We start from the raw sequence: 16,570 nt of genomic DNA on the forward strand, positions 1-16,570 counted from the left end.
TTTCTGCTTTACTGACTATGCCAAAGTCTTTGACTATGTGGATCACAATAAACCGTGGAAAATTCTGAAAGAGCTGGGAATACCAGACCACCTGAACTTCCTCTTGAGAAACCTGTATGCAGGTCAGGAAGCAATGGTTAGAACTGGACTTAGAACAACAGACTGGTTCCAAATAGGAAAAGGAGTATGTCAAGGCTGTATATTGTCACCCTGCTTATTTAACTTATATGCAGAGTACATCAGGAGAAATGCTGGGCTGGATGAAGTACAAGCTGGAATCAAGATTGCTGGGAGAAATCAATAACCTCAGATATGCAGATGACACCACCCTTATGGCAGAAAGTGAAGAAGAACTAAAGAGCCTCTTGAAGAAAGAGAAAGAGGAGAGTGAAAAAATTGGCTTAAAACTCAGCATTCAGAAAACTAAGATCATGGCATCCGGTCCTATCACTTCATGGCAAATAGATGGGGAAACAGTGGAAACGGTGGCTGACTTTATTTTTTGGGGCTCCAAAATCACTGCAGATGGTGATTGCAGCCATGAAATTAAAAGACGCTTACTCCTTGGAAGAAAAGTTGTGACCAACTTAGACAGCATATTAAAAAGCAGAGACAAAGTCCTTCTAGTCAAAGCTACGGCCTTTTCAGTAGTCATGTATGGATGTGAGAGTTGGACTATAAAGAAAGCTGAGTATCAAAGAACTGATGCTTTTTAACTGTGGTGTTGGAGAAGACTCTTGAGAGTCCCTTGAACTGCAAGGAGATACAACCAGTCTATCTTAAAGGAGATCAGTCCTGGGTGTTCACTGGAAGGACTGATGCTGAAGCTGAAACTCCAATACTTTGGCCACCTGATATGATGAATTGACTCATTTGAAAAGACCCTGAGCCTGGGAAAGCTTGACGGCAGGAGGAGAAGGGGACGGCAGAGGATGAGATGGTTGGATGGCATCACCTACTCAATGGACATGAGTTTGAGTAAACTCTGGGAGTTGGTGATGGACAGGGAGGCCTGGCATGCTGCATTTCATGGGGTCACAAAGAGTTGGACATGACTGAGTGACTGAACTGAAGTGACTCTTTTCATTTCTTGTCTGTATTTTTTTTTTCCCCACAGGCATTACTGTGCCTGAAATGTGCAGAAATCCAGGACTGGATTCACACTTGAGATGTATTTCCTAGTTATTTGTCTTTTAGCATCTAAAAGTCTATAGCAAATATTCCCCCATACAGACTGGATTCTCACACATTTGGCATCAAATTTGGGAAGCCCATTATGTGAGTAAGAGAAACATGGGGCTCAGTTAGGCAACTTTGCTCCACTTCTCAGTGGGGCTGATAAATTCTGTCCAAGAAGAAAGGTAGCAGCTCACCCAGGAGATGGAAGAAATGGGGTAGAAGATCCTCTTAGGTCCTACAGCCACTGGGCATGATGGATTATCACTGGGATGGGAGCTTCCTACCTTACTGCCAGCCAGGACCTGCTAGGACTAGCACAAGTGAAGAACCATGGTGCAGTAGATGTCACTCTAACCTCATCCCTTAATAAGCACACTCCACACTCCCTAATAAGAGAGCACATCCTGGCCTTCACCTACGATGATACACTAAAACAGCTCCCTTCTAGAACACTCCTCATCAAATGGCAATTTCTTAAAGTTAAGAAAATAGCCCTTGTTTCATTTGGACATTCTCCTTTGCCATGATGATCAATAGCAGATAACTTTTTGGGGCACACTGCATCTTCCTTTTCTGGGTTTTATAAAAACTCAGAATATTGCAAAAAATAATGAAACTATAAAGCAAATTCTTTCCAATCTCGATTTCTTTTTTAGATAAGTCCCAGCCTATTATTTAGTCATTAGTGAGGCATTTATCTTTTATTCCAGAGAAAATCATCTTCAATAGAAGGATCAGTTCAGTTCAGTTCAGTTGCTCAGTCATGTCCGACCCTTTGTGACCCCATGGACCACAGCACGCCTGGCCTCCCTGTCCAGGATACTGCCTAATATTAACAAGTAGAGTTGCTTAACTGGTCAGCTTCTATTAAATGTCGATCAATACCTGTTTAAGATGAGAGGTTCCATTTTGTCCCTAAAGATTTATCTTATTGAATATCCACCTCTTTTTTACATTTCACCTGGCCTGAAAAGTTTCAAAATCTTATCAGAACATAAAATTTACAAGATGCAAGATTAAAACACTCTGTATCAATCTTTGGGCAGGACAGACCCACATGTTCAGTACTAAAATAAATTGGCTCATAAGACCATGAATAAATGACAAAATCACAATTCCAAGTTACTCAGTGCAAGTGATCTCTTACAAGCATTTCTTGTAGTTTATCAGCTAGATTCCTTCTTTAAACCCTTTAAAAATACATCCACTGTTGTTTTACATATCATTTAAACCCAGTGTATTCAATATGCATGTTAATATAGAATAAGGTATTTACCTAGCTCAGATGCCTACTGATATAAGAAGTGAGGACAGAATTTGACCTATTGGATAACATGATGATAAGCTTCAATGATATTTAATCCCCACAGGAAGACTTTGGGCAATGTGATGGCCCAGGGAATTCTTATCATTCTGAGGTATAGAAGTAAACTGCAAAGGCTGGGTTTTTGGTAGTCTCTTGACTTATCTGAAATGTTTTGGGTCTGATTTCCACTTAAATGCAATGATCCTGATGAACAGTCCTTTTAAAAATCTACTAGCTATTTGTTTAAGGTAAGTTATATCTTATTCTAGGAATCACATAATTCATTTTTATTTGAAATCTCTCTCTCTTAGACTATGAAGACTATATATGTATAATTTATAGGTATGTATACACTAATAAATATATTTTATTATATACAAAATATATATGCATATGCATGTATGTGAGTATACATACATAAAAATCATTTAGTATAGTTAAAACCTGTTCTTACTAAATTTTATATAAAAGCTTAGACATTCTGAGGAAAAATGCATAACAACACAAGGCTGCCTAGTATACTATCTACTCAGAGGTTACTGACAATATCTACCAGAGTAGGTGGATAATGTTTTTTAGTTAAAAGAACAAACACCATTAAAAGTAAAAATAAAAATTTCCTATTTTGTGTTTGCATTGTATGAATCCGAGAAAAAAAGACTCACATCTGAAAGCTGAGGTTGCTTTTCATGTGCTGCAATTTATGACAAGTGGCAAACGTTATAATCACTGAAGAATAATTGTGGATAATATGTGGATATTTAAAAACAAATACATGATTTAGGCATTTGAGAGCTCACCCTGCATCAAACGGGATCACGCTTTTCAAGCCAACTTAAAGAGCAAGCCCTCGTCATACCTTCATGGGCGCCAGCTGGATGGGCGTGATGCAGGAAGGGTCCACCATGGGCTTTGGCCGGTTGGCGGTGTCCGCCAGCAGGCTGTGCCACTGCTGCGGGAGGCCGGTGAACTTCTGCTCCTGTGGGTCAAACCCCGTGTGAACCCTGTGTTCAAAGTTGGATGGGCCGGATATCTCAATCTTTTTCTTTTTTTTCCCAAACATGGTGCAAAATCCTGAGAAATGAAAACAGAAAAGGGAGCGGCTTATTATCCTGCCAGCCAGAAGACCACAGGAAAATTAGTAATTCACTCATCGTTCTGTCTTTTCAGCTTTTCCACTATTAGCTGCAGATGATGCAAGTTGTACTTTCCGAGTCTGTAGATGAGGCAACTTCATTTAAAAATTTTGCTTCTTCCTTATACTTGCCATGTGGAGTAGGCTTTCCCAACTCCCTGAGTTTGGTCATGTGACTCACTTTAACTAATGGACTGTGGAGGAAGAAAAAGCCCTTCAGTTCAGGGTGGAGATGTTTTAAGATTTTTTTGATGTGGATGGTTTTTACTCTCTTTACTGGATTTGTTACAATACTGCTTCTGTGTTATGTTTGGCTTTGTTTTCTTGGCCCTAAGGTGTGTGGGATCAAACCTGCACCCCCTGCAGTGGGAAGGCAAATCTTATCCACTGGGCCACCAGGGAAGTCTCCAGGGTGGAGGTTTTTGAAGGTATTGTGTTTCCACTTCCCTCTTACGCTTCTGCCACTTGGCATGCACATCTCTCTAGTGGACGATAGTCCCTCAGCCAAGATTCTGGAAGGAGAGATACATGAGGCAGACAGAAATCTGACCCCCAAGCTGGAGTCAGACCAACAGCTGACTTGTGAGTATGAAATAAGTGTGTCACGGAGCCATTCAGACCTCATATTTGTTTGTTATGTGGTGTTCCCAAAGCAAAAGCTGACTAGCACACAAAGTCTCAAAGTCTGATGTGCACTTAAAATCTAAAACAAGTCTATGGAAAAATATGTGTAAACACAAAGAATGGGGTTAATAATTATATTTGCCACATAAAATTTTATTAGGATTAAACAAGTAAACACTTGTAAGACTTGTAAGTCTGAAAAGCACCTGGCACAAAGTGAGTGCTAAGTGCTCGTATGGAACATACCTCTGGATGAATATACCAGAGATCGACTGGTATCACCTGCAGAGAAGGGAGCCAGGGGGACGCAGGGAACAATATCGATTTTATACTGCATATTTAGAATTTTATGCAACGTATTTTACTTGTTTGAAACAATGCAGTTTATGTATTTAAAACCTCCTATGGCTTCCCTGGTGGCTCAGTGATAAAGAACCTGCCTGCCAATACAGGAGGCACAGGCTCAATCCCTGGGTTGGGAAGATCCCTGGAGAAAGAAATGGCAACCCACTCCAGTATTCTTGCCTGGGAATTCCATGGGCAGCAGAGCCTGGTGGGCCACAGGCCATGGGTTTCCAAAAGAGTTGGACATGACGTTGTGACTAAACAACAACAAATGACAAAGATACACATAGAAAATATGTAAAATAGTCAGTTTACTCTTTACGTTTATTGAAAACATGTAAGGTACTCTGGGCTTGAATGCCACTTAGTGTTCACTGTGATCGCAGGCGACTGCTTTTCCCTCTCTGAAGTTATTGTGAACAGGACAATCACAATCATTTGGGGAATCCCAACGACCTTGTTGCACCTATTACAAAACATGGTGCTTTGGCTTCAGTGTTACTCTTGGGAGAAACTTTCTCCCAGCCCTCAGACTTGAGTAGGGGGTTATACAAACACTCCTACAGTCAAGTACATATTTTTCACCACACTTATTCATTGCTTTCAGTTGTGTACAATGGCATGCCTAGGATCTGTCTTCCCTTCTAGAATACAAGATCCGTAAGAGCAGGGATGCTGTCCACCTGTTCATTACTGTTAGCCAATGTCTGGCACATGGTAGGGGTCAAGAAATATTTGCTGAGAGACTAACATCACCCAGAACAGAACATTTAGTGAAGAACACCTAAGGTCAGAGCTCCACAGATGTTAACATCGCCCTTTTCACTCTCCCTCCCTCCCTTCCCTTCATCCTTCTTTGGAACTTCTGTTTGTTTGTTTGTTTGTTTGTTTTTCTTTTAACTGTTTATCCCTGCTCAGTCAGCAGGGGTTTCCTATTTCCTTCTAGCTTTCTAATGCTTCTATTCCTTCACTACCTGGTGAGAACCTGCTTTCTGGTTGGCTGTCTTTTTGCTGTAACCTCATACGTTGGAGAATCCCAGAGACGGGGGAGCCTGGTGGGCTGCCATCGATGGGGTCGCACAGAGTCAGACACGACCAACGTGACTTAGCAGCAGCAGCAGCAGCACATGTTGGAAGGGACAAAGGAGCTTGCACTGGTCTTTTCTAATAAGGGCACTAATACCATTCATGAGGTTCCGACCTCAAGGGACAATCACCTCCCAAAGGCCCCACTTCCTACTGCCATCACACTGGGGTGGTCTTTGGTGGTGGCTCAGCAGTAAAGAATTTACCTGCAAACGCAGGAGATGCAGGTTCGATCCCTGAGTTGGGAAGATCCCCTGGAGAAGGAAATGGCAATCCAGTCCAGTATTCCTGCCTGCAAAATCCCATGGACAGAGGAGCCTGGCTACAGTCCATGGAGTCACAAAAGATTTAGATACAACTTAGTGACTAAACAACGTTTGGATTAGAATGTCAACACACGGATTTTGGAGAGACACATTCACACCATAGCACAGCATATGTAGCCCTGACAGGGACCAGAGTCTTCATAGCATTAACTCCCCAGACTTTGTCAAAACCCATTTTCACATCCATCCTGGTGCTTACTTCAAACTCATTTAGCAAACTCACATAAGCTGACAATGAAAAGCTAATGAAAGATAAAAAGGGCTCAAGAATACCTTGACATGTTGTCTCTCTTGCAAAACATAATGATATGTTTTTAAAACTCTTTAAGTACCTTACTATAATTAGGTTAATAAATACAGGTCAATGATTTCCAACATTTGCGCACACCTCAGACAGAGCATGAAGAAGGAAAGGCTGCAGTGGCCACGGACTGTCACAGGAGTGGCCCCGGTGTCTCCCGCCTGCCAGGGTCCAGCCCTTGGGTGGGTCTCTCCAGCACTGACTCTGGACCAGGATATGTAATCCACAAAAGGACAACAGAAATTATGACCCAAGCCTGGAATGTGCTTGCCCCCTGGGGCTTGCCTCCATGCTGCTCTTGGAACCAGCCAGCATGAGGACGAGGCCAGGCCGTCTAGTTAGGGGGTGACAGATCATGTAACCCAGTCACTCATCAGCCCAGGCAACAAGCCCTGGAAACAGCTGTCTTGCTGACCGGCAGCTATCCACTTTTGCGCCCAGTCAAAACAAGCAGGAAGAAACAAACAACAAACAGCTGAGCCAGACCTACGGGATCAACCTACAGAATCAGAAAGTAAATAAAATGGCTGTTGCTTTAAGCCATTACATTTTGGAGCAGATTGTTGCACAGAAAATGCTAACTGATTATGATCCCATGCCCTGCCTCTTCAGATGCCCATCACTTTTCTCTATTTTGGTTGCTTCACAGTTTCAAGCAACAGTGCCCCATCTGGGTAACCATATTAGCTGTTACATTGTGTCCACTCAGTGGAGTCTTAATTGTGATGCTATCCTCTGGCTTGTCAAGGGCCTAGAAGGTTTTCAGTGGCCAAGTAATTATGCCAAATAAGTAAGTGACTCTATACACCATCTCTCAGTATTATTTTATGAAAATAAAAATACATTTGAAATATAATTTGGTTATGCATTGGCTGAATCCACTTGGCATTTTAATAAACTTTATGATCATTTTTAGAAACCAGGTGACAATTGTTGTAGAAAAATCATTTGAGGATTTGCATATATTCATACTTGAACAAGCACTGAGAATGTTAGATCAAACATTTTTAGAACCAGAATAGAAATGTCTTACTATTTCCTTTCCGACTGTGAATTTCTCACTGGTTGCTATGGCATTCAAGTGAGAATATAAAAAAAGAAAATATTAATGAACTAATACTATTCTTGTAAAATAAGACAGAGGAAACCCACAGCTGAATTAATTTGCCTACATTTCATCATGTGATACTATACAACTGTAATTTAAATGGTAGTAAATATAGTTCTAGGTGTCTAGTAAGTTTGAATTAAAGAAGAAACAACTTAAAAAGAAAGTGAAGCTCTAAGTCCTAAAGTCATGTTCCTGTGAAGCTCACTCATGACTAAAAGCAGAGAGGGAACATCCAAAGTGTATAGTGACATTCCATGAGTGATGTCCATTCCCCTGATAGCACTGAGGAATCTCACATTCAGGCCAACGATAGTATGGAACCCTCCTCAAATCCACACCTGCTTGGTCAAGGACTTCTTCTCTAGGACGAGCACCCGCTTAGTCTGGAAAAGTGCTAACTGTCCAGTGTGTCTGAGCTCACTTAAAACTCAAGACAATCCTCTGGTGGGGGGTCCTCAAGACCACCCCTAGGTTTCATGTATTGGAAGAACTCACAGGACTCAGCACGGAGTGATACTCATGGCGATGATCTATTGCAGAGAAAGCATACAGTGCAGAACCAGCAGAGGAGAAAGGTGCGTGGGCGAAGTCTGCAGGCACGAGCCCCCAGTGGTCTCTCCCAGCAGACTCGGGCCGGATGTGACCATTCCTCTAGCGCTGAATTATGACAACACAGGAAATTCTGTCCACACAGGGAAGCTTGGGAAAGACTCAGTGCCTGAGGATTTTACTTGGTACCTGTCACATGGGCACCTCTGCCTGGTACCTGCCAAAATTCCAAACTCCAGAAGGAAACATGGGTTCAGCAGAGACTAAAATAGTCTGGATAAACAGTTTAGTCACAGTGAGCCATTATTATCAGGGAACAGTGGGAACCCTCCTAAAACCCACGTTTCCAGATGCCAGTAAAGGGCCAATCCTGCAATTAGGTTACTCAAAGATAGTCTCAGACCTGCTGTGTGAACTCCTTCTGCACAAGGGGTGTTATCATCATACCTCTATTTTACAGAAGAAAAAAACAGAAGCTAAGAGGTAAGAAACTGACAAAACTGGAGATTCAGAATCTCAAAGCACATTCTTTCTATCAGTTGGTAGATTGTATAATAAAGCTAAATTCTGTTTACCATAGCAGAAAAAAAGTCTTGAGATGCCTAAAATTGACATAGTTGCACACATATATTTTTGGTGATATGGAAAAAACTAAAAAAAATTGTTGAAACCAAAGAAATGTCATGTCATGCATGGTGCCCTTCAGGGAAGCAGAACTTGGAGTTCAGTCAGTTCAGTTCGGTTCACTTGCTCATTCATGTCCGACTCTTTGCGACCCCATGGACTGCAGCACACCAGGCCTCCCTGTCCATCAACAACACCCAGAGTTTACTCAAACTCATGTCCATTGAGTAGGTGATGCCATCCAACCATCTCATACTCTGTCATCCCCTTCTCCTCCTGCCTTCAAACTTTCCAAGCATCAGGGTCTTTTCAAATGAGTCAATTCATCATATCAGGTGGCCAAAGTATTGGAGTTTCAGCTTCAGCATCAGTCCTTCCAGTGAACATCCAGGACTGATCTCCTCTAGGATGGACTGGTTGGATCTCCTTGCAGTCCAAGGGACTCTCAAGAGTCTTCTCCAACTCCACAGTTCAAAAGCATCAATTCTTTGGCACTCAGCTTTTTTTATAGTTCAACTCTCACATCCATACATGACTACTGGAAAAACCATAGCTTTGACTAGATGGACCTTTGTTGGCAAAGTAATGTCTCTGCTTTTTAATATGCTGTCTAGGTTGGTCATAACTTTCCTTCCAAGGACCAAGTGTCTTTCAATTTCATGACTGCAATCACCACCTGCAGTTATTTTGGAGCCCCCCAAAATACAGTCTCTCACTGTTTCCCCATCTATTTGCCATGAAGTGATGGGAACAGATGCCATGATCTTAGTTTTCTGAATGCTGAGTTTTAAGCCAACTTTTTCACTTTCCTCTTTCACTTTCATCGAGAGGCTCTTTAGTTCTTCTTCATTTTCTACCATGAGGGTGGTGTCATTTGCATATCTGAGGTTATTGATAATTCTCCCAGCAATCTTGATTCCAGCCTGTGCTTCATCCTGTCCAGCGTTTCTCAGGATGTATTCTGCATGTAGGTTAAATAATCAGGGTAACAACACACAGCCTTGATATACTCCTTTCCCTATTTGGAACCAGTCTGTTGTTCATGTCCAGCTCTAGCTTCCTGACCTGCATACAGGTTTCTCAAGAGGCAGGTCAGGTGGTCTGGTATTCCCATCTTTTGAAGAATTTTCCAGAATTTGTTGTGATCCACACAGTCAAAGGCTTTGGCACTGTCAACAAAGCAGACATTGATGTTTTTTCTGGAACTCCCTTGCTTTTTTGATGATCCAGCAGATTTTGGCAATTTGATCTCTGGTTTCTCTGCCTTTTCTAAATCCAGCTTGAATATCTGGAAGTTCATGGTTCATGTACTATTGAAGTCTGGCTTGAAGAATTTTGAGCATTACTTCGCTAGCGTGTGAGATGAGTGGAATTGTGTGGTAGTTTGAGCATTCTTTGGGATTGCCTTTCTTTGGGGTTGGAATGACAACTGACCTTTTCCAGTCCAGTGACCACTGCTGAGTTTTCCAAATTTGCTGGCATATTGAGTGCAGCACTTTCACAGCATCATCTTTCAGGATTTGAAATAGCTCAATTAGAATTCCATCACCTCCACTAGCTTTGTTCATAGTGATGCTTCCTAAGGTCTTCTTAACTTCATATTCCAGGATGTCTGGCTCTAAGTGAGTCATCATACCATTGTGATTATCTGGGTCATGAAGATCATTTTTGTATAGTTCTTCTGTGTATTCTTGCCATCTCTTTTTAATATCTTCTGCTTCTGTTAGGTTCATACAATTTATTTCCTTTATTGTGCCCATCTTTGCATGAAATGTTCCCTTGGTATCTCTCATTTTCTTCGAAGAGATCTCTAGTCTTTCCCATTCTACTGTTTTCCTCTATTTCTTTGCATTGATCACTGAGGAATGCTTTCTTATCTCTCCTTGCTATTCTCTGGAACTCTGCATTAAAGTGGGCATATCTTTCCTTTTCTCCTTTGCCTTTTGCTTCTCTTCTTTTCACAGCTATTTGTAAGGCCTCCTCAGACAGCCATTTTACCTTTTTGCATTTCTTTTTCCATGAGTCAAGGGAAATTGAAAGTGGTCAAATAGGAGGTGGCAAGAGTGAATGTCAACATTTTAGGAATCAGTGAACTGAAATGGACAGGAATGGGTGATTTTAACTCAGATGACCATTATATCTACTACTGTGGGCAAGAATCCCTTAGAAGAAATGGAATAGCCATCACAGTCAACAAAAGAGTACAAAATGCAGTACTTGGATGCAATCTCAAACATGACAGAATGATCTCTGTTTGTTTCCAAGGCAAACCATTTGATATCACAGTAATCCAAGCCTATGCCCCAACAAATAATGGTGAAGAAGCTGAAGTTGAATGGTTCTATGAAGACCTTCAAGACCTTCTAGAACTAACACCCAAAAAAGATGTCCTTTTCATTATAGGGTACTAGAATGCAAAAGTAGGAAGTCAAGAAACACCTAGATTAACAGGCAAATTTGACCTTGGAGTACAGAACGAAGCAGGGCAAAGGCCTACAGAGTTTTGCCAAGATAATGCACTAATTGTAACAAACACCCTCTTCCAATAACACAAGAGAAGACTCTACACATGGACCTCACCAGATGGTCAATACCAAAATCAGATTGATTATCTTCTTTGCAGCCAAAGATGGTCAAGCGCTATACAATTAGCAAAAACAAGACCAGGAGCTGACTGTGGCTCAGATCATGAATTCCTTACTGCCAAATTCAGACTTAAATTGAAGAAAGTAGGGAATATCACTAGCCATTCAGGTATGACCTGCATCAAATCCCATACGATTATACAATGGAAGTGAGAAATAGATTCAAGGGATTAGATCTGATAGACAGAGTGCCTGAAGAACTATGGATGGAGATTTGTGACATTGTATAGAAGGCAGGGATCAAGACCATCCCCAAGGAAAAAGAACTTGGAGTTATCATAGGGTAAATCAAGGAACCGTTGGATTTTTATACTTTTTAGTGTGGCATGGGCTTCCCTGGTGGCTCAGACAGTAAACAATCTGCCTGCAATGCAGGAGATCTGGGTTTGAGCCCTGGGTCAGGAAAATCCCCTGGAGAACGGAATGGCTGCCTGCTGCAGTATTCTCGCCTGGATAATTCCATGGACAGAGGAGCCTGGCAGGCTATAGTCCATAGGGTCACAAAGAGTCAGACATGACTGAGTGACTAACACACACACTGTGTAGTATATTTCTTTCCTAAAATATTTTAAAATTAATTTAAAACAAACACTTGCTGTAATTACCACATATTGTAATATATTGAAATAATACTTAAAAAATTCATCCTTTGGGTTAATGTTCAGAAGAAAAGCTTGATTTACATGAGGAGCAGATTAAAAAAGAGGACTGCCAAGACTACACAGTGTTGGAAAGACAGTCTCTTCACAAAATGGTCCTGGGAAAATTGGACAGTTACATGTAAAAAAAGTGAAATTAGATCATTCTTCAACTCCATACACAAAAATAAGCTCAAAATAGATTAAACACCTAAATGTGAGACTGAGCACTGTAAAACCCCTGGAAGAAACATAGGCAGAAGAGTCTCTGACATAAATCACAGTACCATTTTTTTGATCCATCTCCCAGAATAAGGGATATAAAACCATAAATAAACAAATGGGACCTACTTAAAAGCTTTTGCACAGCAAAATAAACAATAAAAAAAATGAAAAGAAAACCTACAGATTGAGAGAAAATATTTGCAAATGATGTGACTGACGAGGGGTTACTCTCCAAAATTTGCAAAGAGCATCAAAATAAACAACCCATTCAAAAAATGCACAGAAGACCTGAATAAACATTTCTCCTAAGGGGATATACAGATGGCCAATAGGCACATGAAAAGATTTTCAACATCACTAGTTATTAGAGAAACACAAATCAAAACTACAATGAGATATCACCTCACACAGGTCAGAATGGCTGTCATCAAAAAATCCACAAACCGCAGGGGTTTCTGGTTCAAGACGGCGGAGTAGAAGTACGTGTGCTCATCTCCTCCTGTTAGAGCACCAAAACTGCAACCAGCTGTTGAACAATCATTGACAGGAGGATGCTAGAACCCACCAAAAAAAGGTAACCTAAGTCCAAAGACAAAGAAGTCACAGCGAGACAGTAGGAGGGCCACTGTCACAATAAAAGCAGATCTCATACCTGCCAAGTGGGTGACCCAGAAACTGGAGAACAAGAATACCAAATTTCTCCCACTGTTGTGAAGGTTTGAACCCTATGCTAGGCTTCCTAGCCTGGGGATCTGACAAACAGACTGGGAATCCCCAGGGAATCTGACCTTGAAGGCCATCAGGATTTGATTATAGGACTTCCACAGGGCTGGGGTAAATAGAGCCTCCAGTCATGGAGGGCACAAACAGAATCTTGCACATACCAAGACCCAGAAGAAAGGAGCAGCGACCCCACAGAGGACTGAACCAAAACTAGCTGCTAGTGTTGGAGGGTCTGCCATGGAAGTGTAGGTTAGCAAGGCCTCACTACAGGGACAGGGTCACTGGCAGCAGATGTCTGGGGAGGTCCCCCTTGGCATACGCCCTCTTAGAGGTTGCCTTTAACCTTACCATAGAGCCTGAAGACCCCAGGGCTGGGTCATCTCAGGCCAAACAACTACCAGGGAGAGAGCGCAACCCCACCCATCAACAGATACTTGGATTAAAGATTTACTGAGCAAAGCCCTACCCACCAGAGCAAGACCCAGTTTTTCCCATTGCTAGTCCCTCTCATCGGAAGCTTATACAAACCTCTTATCCTCCTCAAGGACAGACAGAAGAAGCAGAACAACCACAATCCCACAGCAGGTAGAACAAAAACTATATTACAGAAAGTTAACCAGGATAAAAAAGCAGAAAATTATGTCTCAGATGAAAGAACAAGATACAACCCCAGGAAAACAACTAGTGAAGTGGAGATAGGCCCACCTTTCAGAAAAAGAATTCAGAATAATGATAGTGAAGCCGATCCAGGATCTCGGGAAAATAATGGAGAAGATGCAAGAAAAGTTTACCAAGAGCCTAGATGAATAATACACTAGAAGGAAGCAAGAGCAGGATAACTGAGGCAGAAGCACAGATAAATAGCCTGGAGGAAAGAATGAATCACTGCCACAGAACAGAATATAGAAAAAAGAATGAAAAAATGAAGACAGCCTAAGAGAACTCTGGGACAACATTAAATGCACCAACATTTGCATAATAGGGGTCCCAGAAGGAGAAGAAAGAGAGAAAGAATCTGAGAAAATATTTGAAAAGATAATAGCTGGAAACTTCCCTAACATCGGAAAGGAAATAGTCAACCAAATCCAGGAAGCACAGAGAATCCCAGGCTGAATAAACCAAAGGAGGGACACTCCAATACACGTAGTAATCAGACTGACAAAAATTAAAGGCAGAAATAAAATATGAAAAGCAACAAGGGAAGAATGACAACATACAAACTAACTCCCTTAAGATTATCAGCTGATTTCTCAACAGAAACTCTACAAACCAGAAGAGAATGGCACGATGTATTTAAAGGGATGAAAGGGAAGAACCTACAATGAAGAATACTCTACCCAGCAAGACTCTCCTTCAGATTTGATGGAGAAATCAAAAGCTTTCTAGACAAGCAAAAGTAAAAGAATTCAGCACCACCAAAGCAGCTTTATAACAAATGCTAAAAGAACTTCCCTAGGCAGGAAACACAAGAGAAGGAAAAGACTTACAGAAAATAGCCCCAAACAATTAAGACAATGGTAATAGGATCATACATACAATTACCTTAAGTGTAAATGGATTAAATGCACCAACCAAAACACACAGACCAGCTGGGCAGATGAAAACATGTGCACGTATGCACTGCCACCTACCACATTACTCTGCTTGACCCCCATACATAATCATTTTATATTGTGAGGTTAATCATGTTCCCATTATGGCTTGCAATTGTAATTATATTTTATTTTTTGTCTGGCTATTGATTGTGAAAAACTGGTAAACATCTCTTACTATTGTGATTACTATGTGATTATTGTGATTACTATTGTGTTACATAATCATTCACTTAATACCATTGTATCATTATTGGTCAAAAGAAAAATAATAGAATTCTATATCACCAAAACTACCATTTAATAGAAAAACCTGTAATCACTTAAAATCTGGATGCATATCAAAATTATCTTGGAATTTTTTGAAAAATACAAATGCCCAGGTATTGCTTTTTTCTCCAAAGCTCCAGATATGTTTCTAATGAACACTCATGTTTAAAAAAAACTAGACTATATTATGATCTTTTACTTTTATCTAGTTTGTTTCATTTTTTTCTATTTCACAGTCAGTGCTCCAATTTCATTTATTTTATGTTTTCCAATTTATCCATCTCTTTTTTTTTTCTTTATTGATGTTCTTTCTCAAACTTCTATCAAGGGTAGTAGAAAAACTTGTGTGTACATAAATAATATGTATAATATACATATTTTAGAAATCTTATGAATTTTTGCCTAACTAAAAAATTTGTGACATTTCCTTCCTCTTGTTTGACTTAGTATTAATAGAATGCTAGATTTCTAATTTAAAAAATAGATATGTAACAAGTAACAAAGGTTTACTCTATCACACAGGGACCTACAGTCAGTGTGTTATAGTAACCTGTGATGGAAAACAATCTGAAGAGTAATGTATGTGTATGTGTGTGGCTGAATCAGCTTGCTGTGCGCCTGAACCATTGTAAGTCAACTATATTTTAGTAAAATATATATGTAAAGGTGGGAAAACAACTTAGACATAAAAAAGCCTCTGCTTTAGATCAACATGAAACAGCCTTTTTATAAAATAAAATTGGAGTATGACTGATTTACAATGTTATGTAATTTTCTGGTGTATGGCAGGGTGATTCAGTTGTATATATATACATATATATATATATCTACATACATACACAGTTGTATACATCTACATATATACATACATATGTATGTATGTGTGTGTTTGTGTGTGTGTGTATATATATATATATATATGTGTATATATATATATATTCTATTTTGGATTCTTTTCCACTGTAGGTTGTTGCAGGATGTTGAATATAATTCACTGTGCTATACATAGGTCCTTCTTGTTTTATACATAGTAGTGTCTGTTAATCCCGAACTCCTAATTTATCCCTCCCTGCCTTTTTCCCCTTTAGTAATCATAAATTTGTTTTCTATGTCTCTGGATTTACTTCTGTTTTATACATAAGTTCATTCATATCATTTTATTTTAGAATCCACACTTAAGTGATATTTGACATTTGTCTTTGACTTACTTCACTTAGTATGATAATCTCTGTGTGCATGTTAAGTCGCTTTAGTCATGCCTGACTCTCTGTGACCCCATGGACTGTAATCTGCCAGGCTCCTCTCTCCATAGGATTTCCCAGGCAAGAATACTGGAGTGGGTTGCCACTCCCTTCTCCAGGGGATTTTCCTGACCGAGGGACTGAACCCAGGTCTCCCACACTGTAGGCAGATTCTTCACAGCCTGAGTCACCAGGGAAGAGAATGTCATACTGAGTGACAGAAGTCAGACAGAGAAGCAGAAATATCATATGACATCGCCTATATGTGGACTCTAAAAGGAAACGATACAAATGAACTTACTTACAAAACAGAAAGAGACTCACAGACTTAGAAAACAAATTTATGGTTGTCATGGAGGAAGGGACAGTTAGAGACTTTGGGAAGGTCATGTATACTCTGCTATATTTAAAATGGATAGCCAACAAGGACCTATTATATAGCACATGGAACTCTACTCAACGTTACATGCCAGCCTGAATGGGAGGGGGCTTTGGGGAGAATAGATACATGTATATGTATGGCTGAGTCCCTTCACTGTTCACCTGAAGCCACCACAGCATCGTTCATCAGCTATGCCCCAACACAAATAAAAAACTTAAAGTGTGGGGGGAGAAAGAGGGCTACCAACCATCATTTTGAAATTATACCT

At 40.4% G+C, this 16,570-nt stretch overlaps 1 protein-coding gene across 1 annotated transcript in view; it reads right to left on the reverse strand.

Moving 5' to 3' along the window:
- Positions 1-16,570, reverse strand: part of PAK5 (p21 (RAC1) activated kinase 5) — a 395,377-nt gene that overhangs the window by 111,327 nt on the left and 267,480 nt on the right. Inside the window, exon 3 of the mRNA XM_061125932.1 lies at positions 3,345-3,559. Within this exon, the coding sequence (XP_060981915.1) occupies positions 3,345-3,548 (204 nt within the window). The 5' untranslated portion in view covers positions 3,549-3,559. The remainder of the gene's footprint in view (positions 1-3,344; positions 3,560-16,570) is intronic.

Source organism: Dama dama, chromosome 23 (genome assembly GCF_033118175.1).
Source record: "Dama dama isolate Ldn47 chromosome 23, ASM3311817v1, whole genome shotgun sequence".
Lineage (NCBI taxonomy): Eukaryota > Metazoa > Chordata > Mammalia > Artiodactyla > Cervidae > Dama > Dama dama.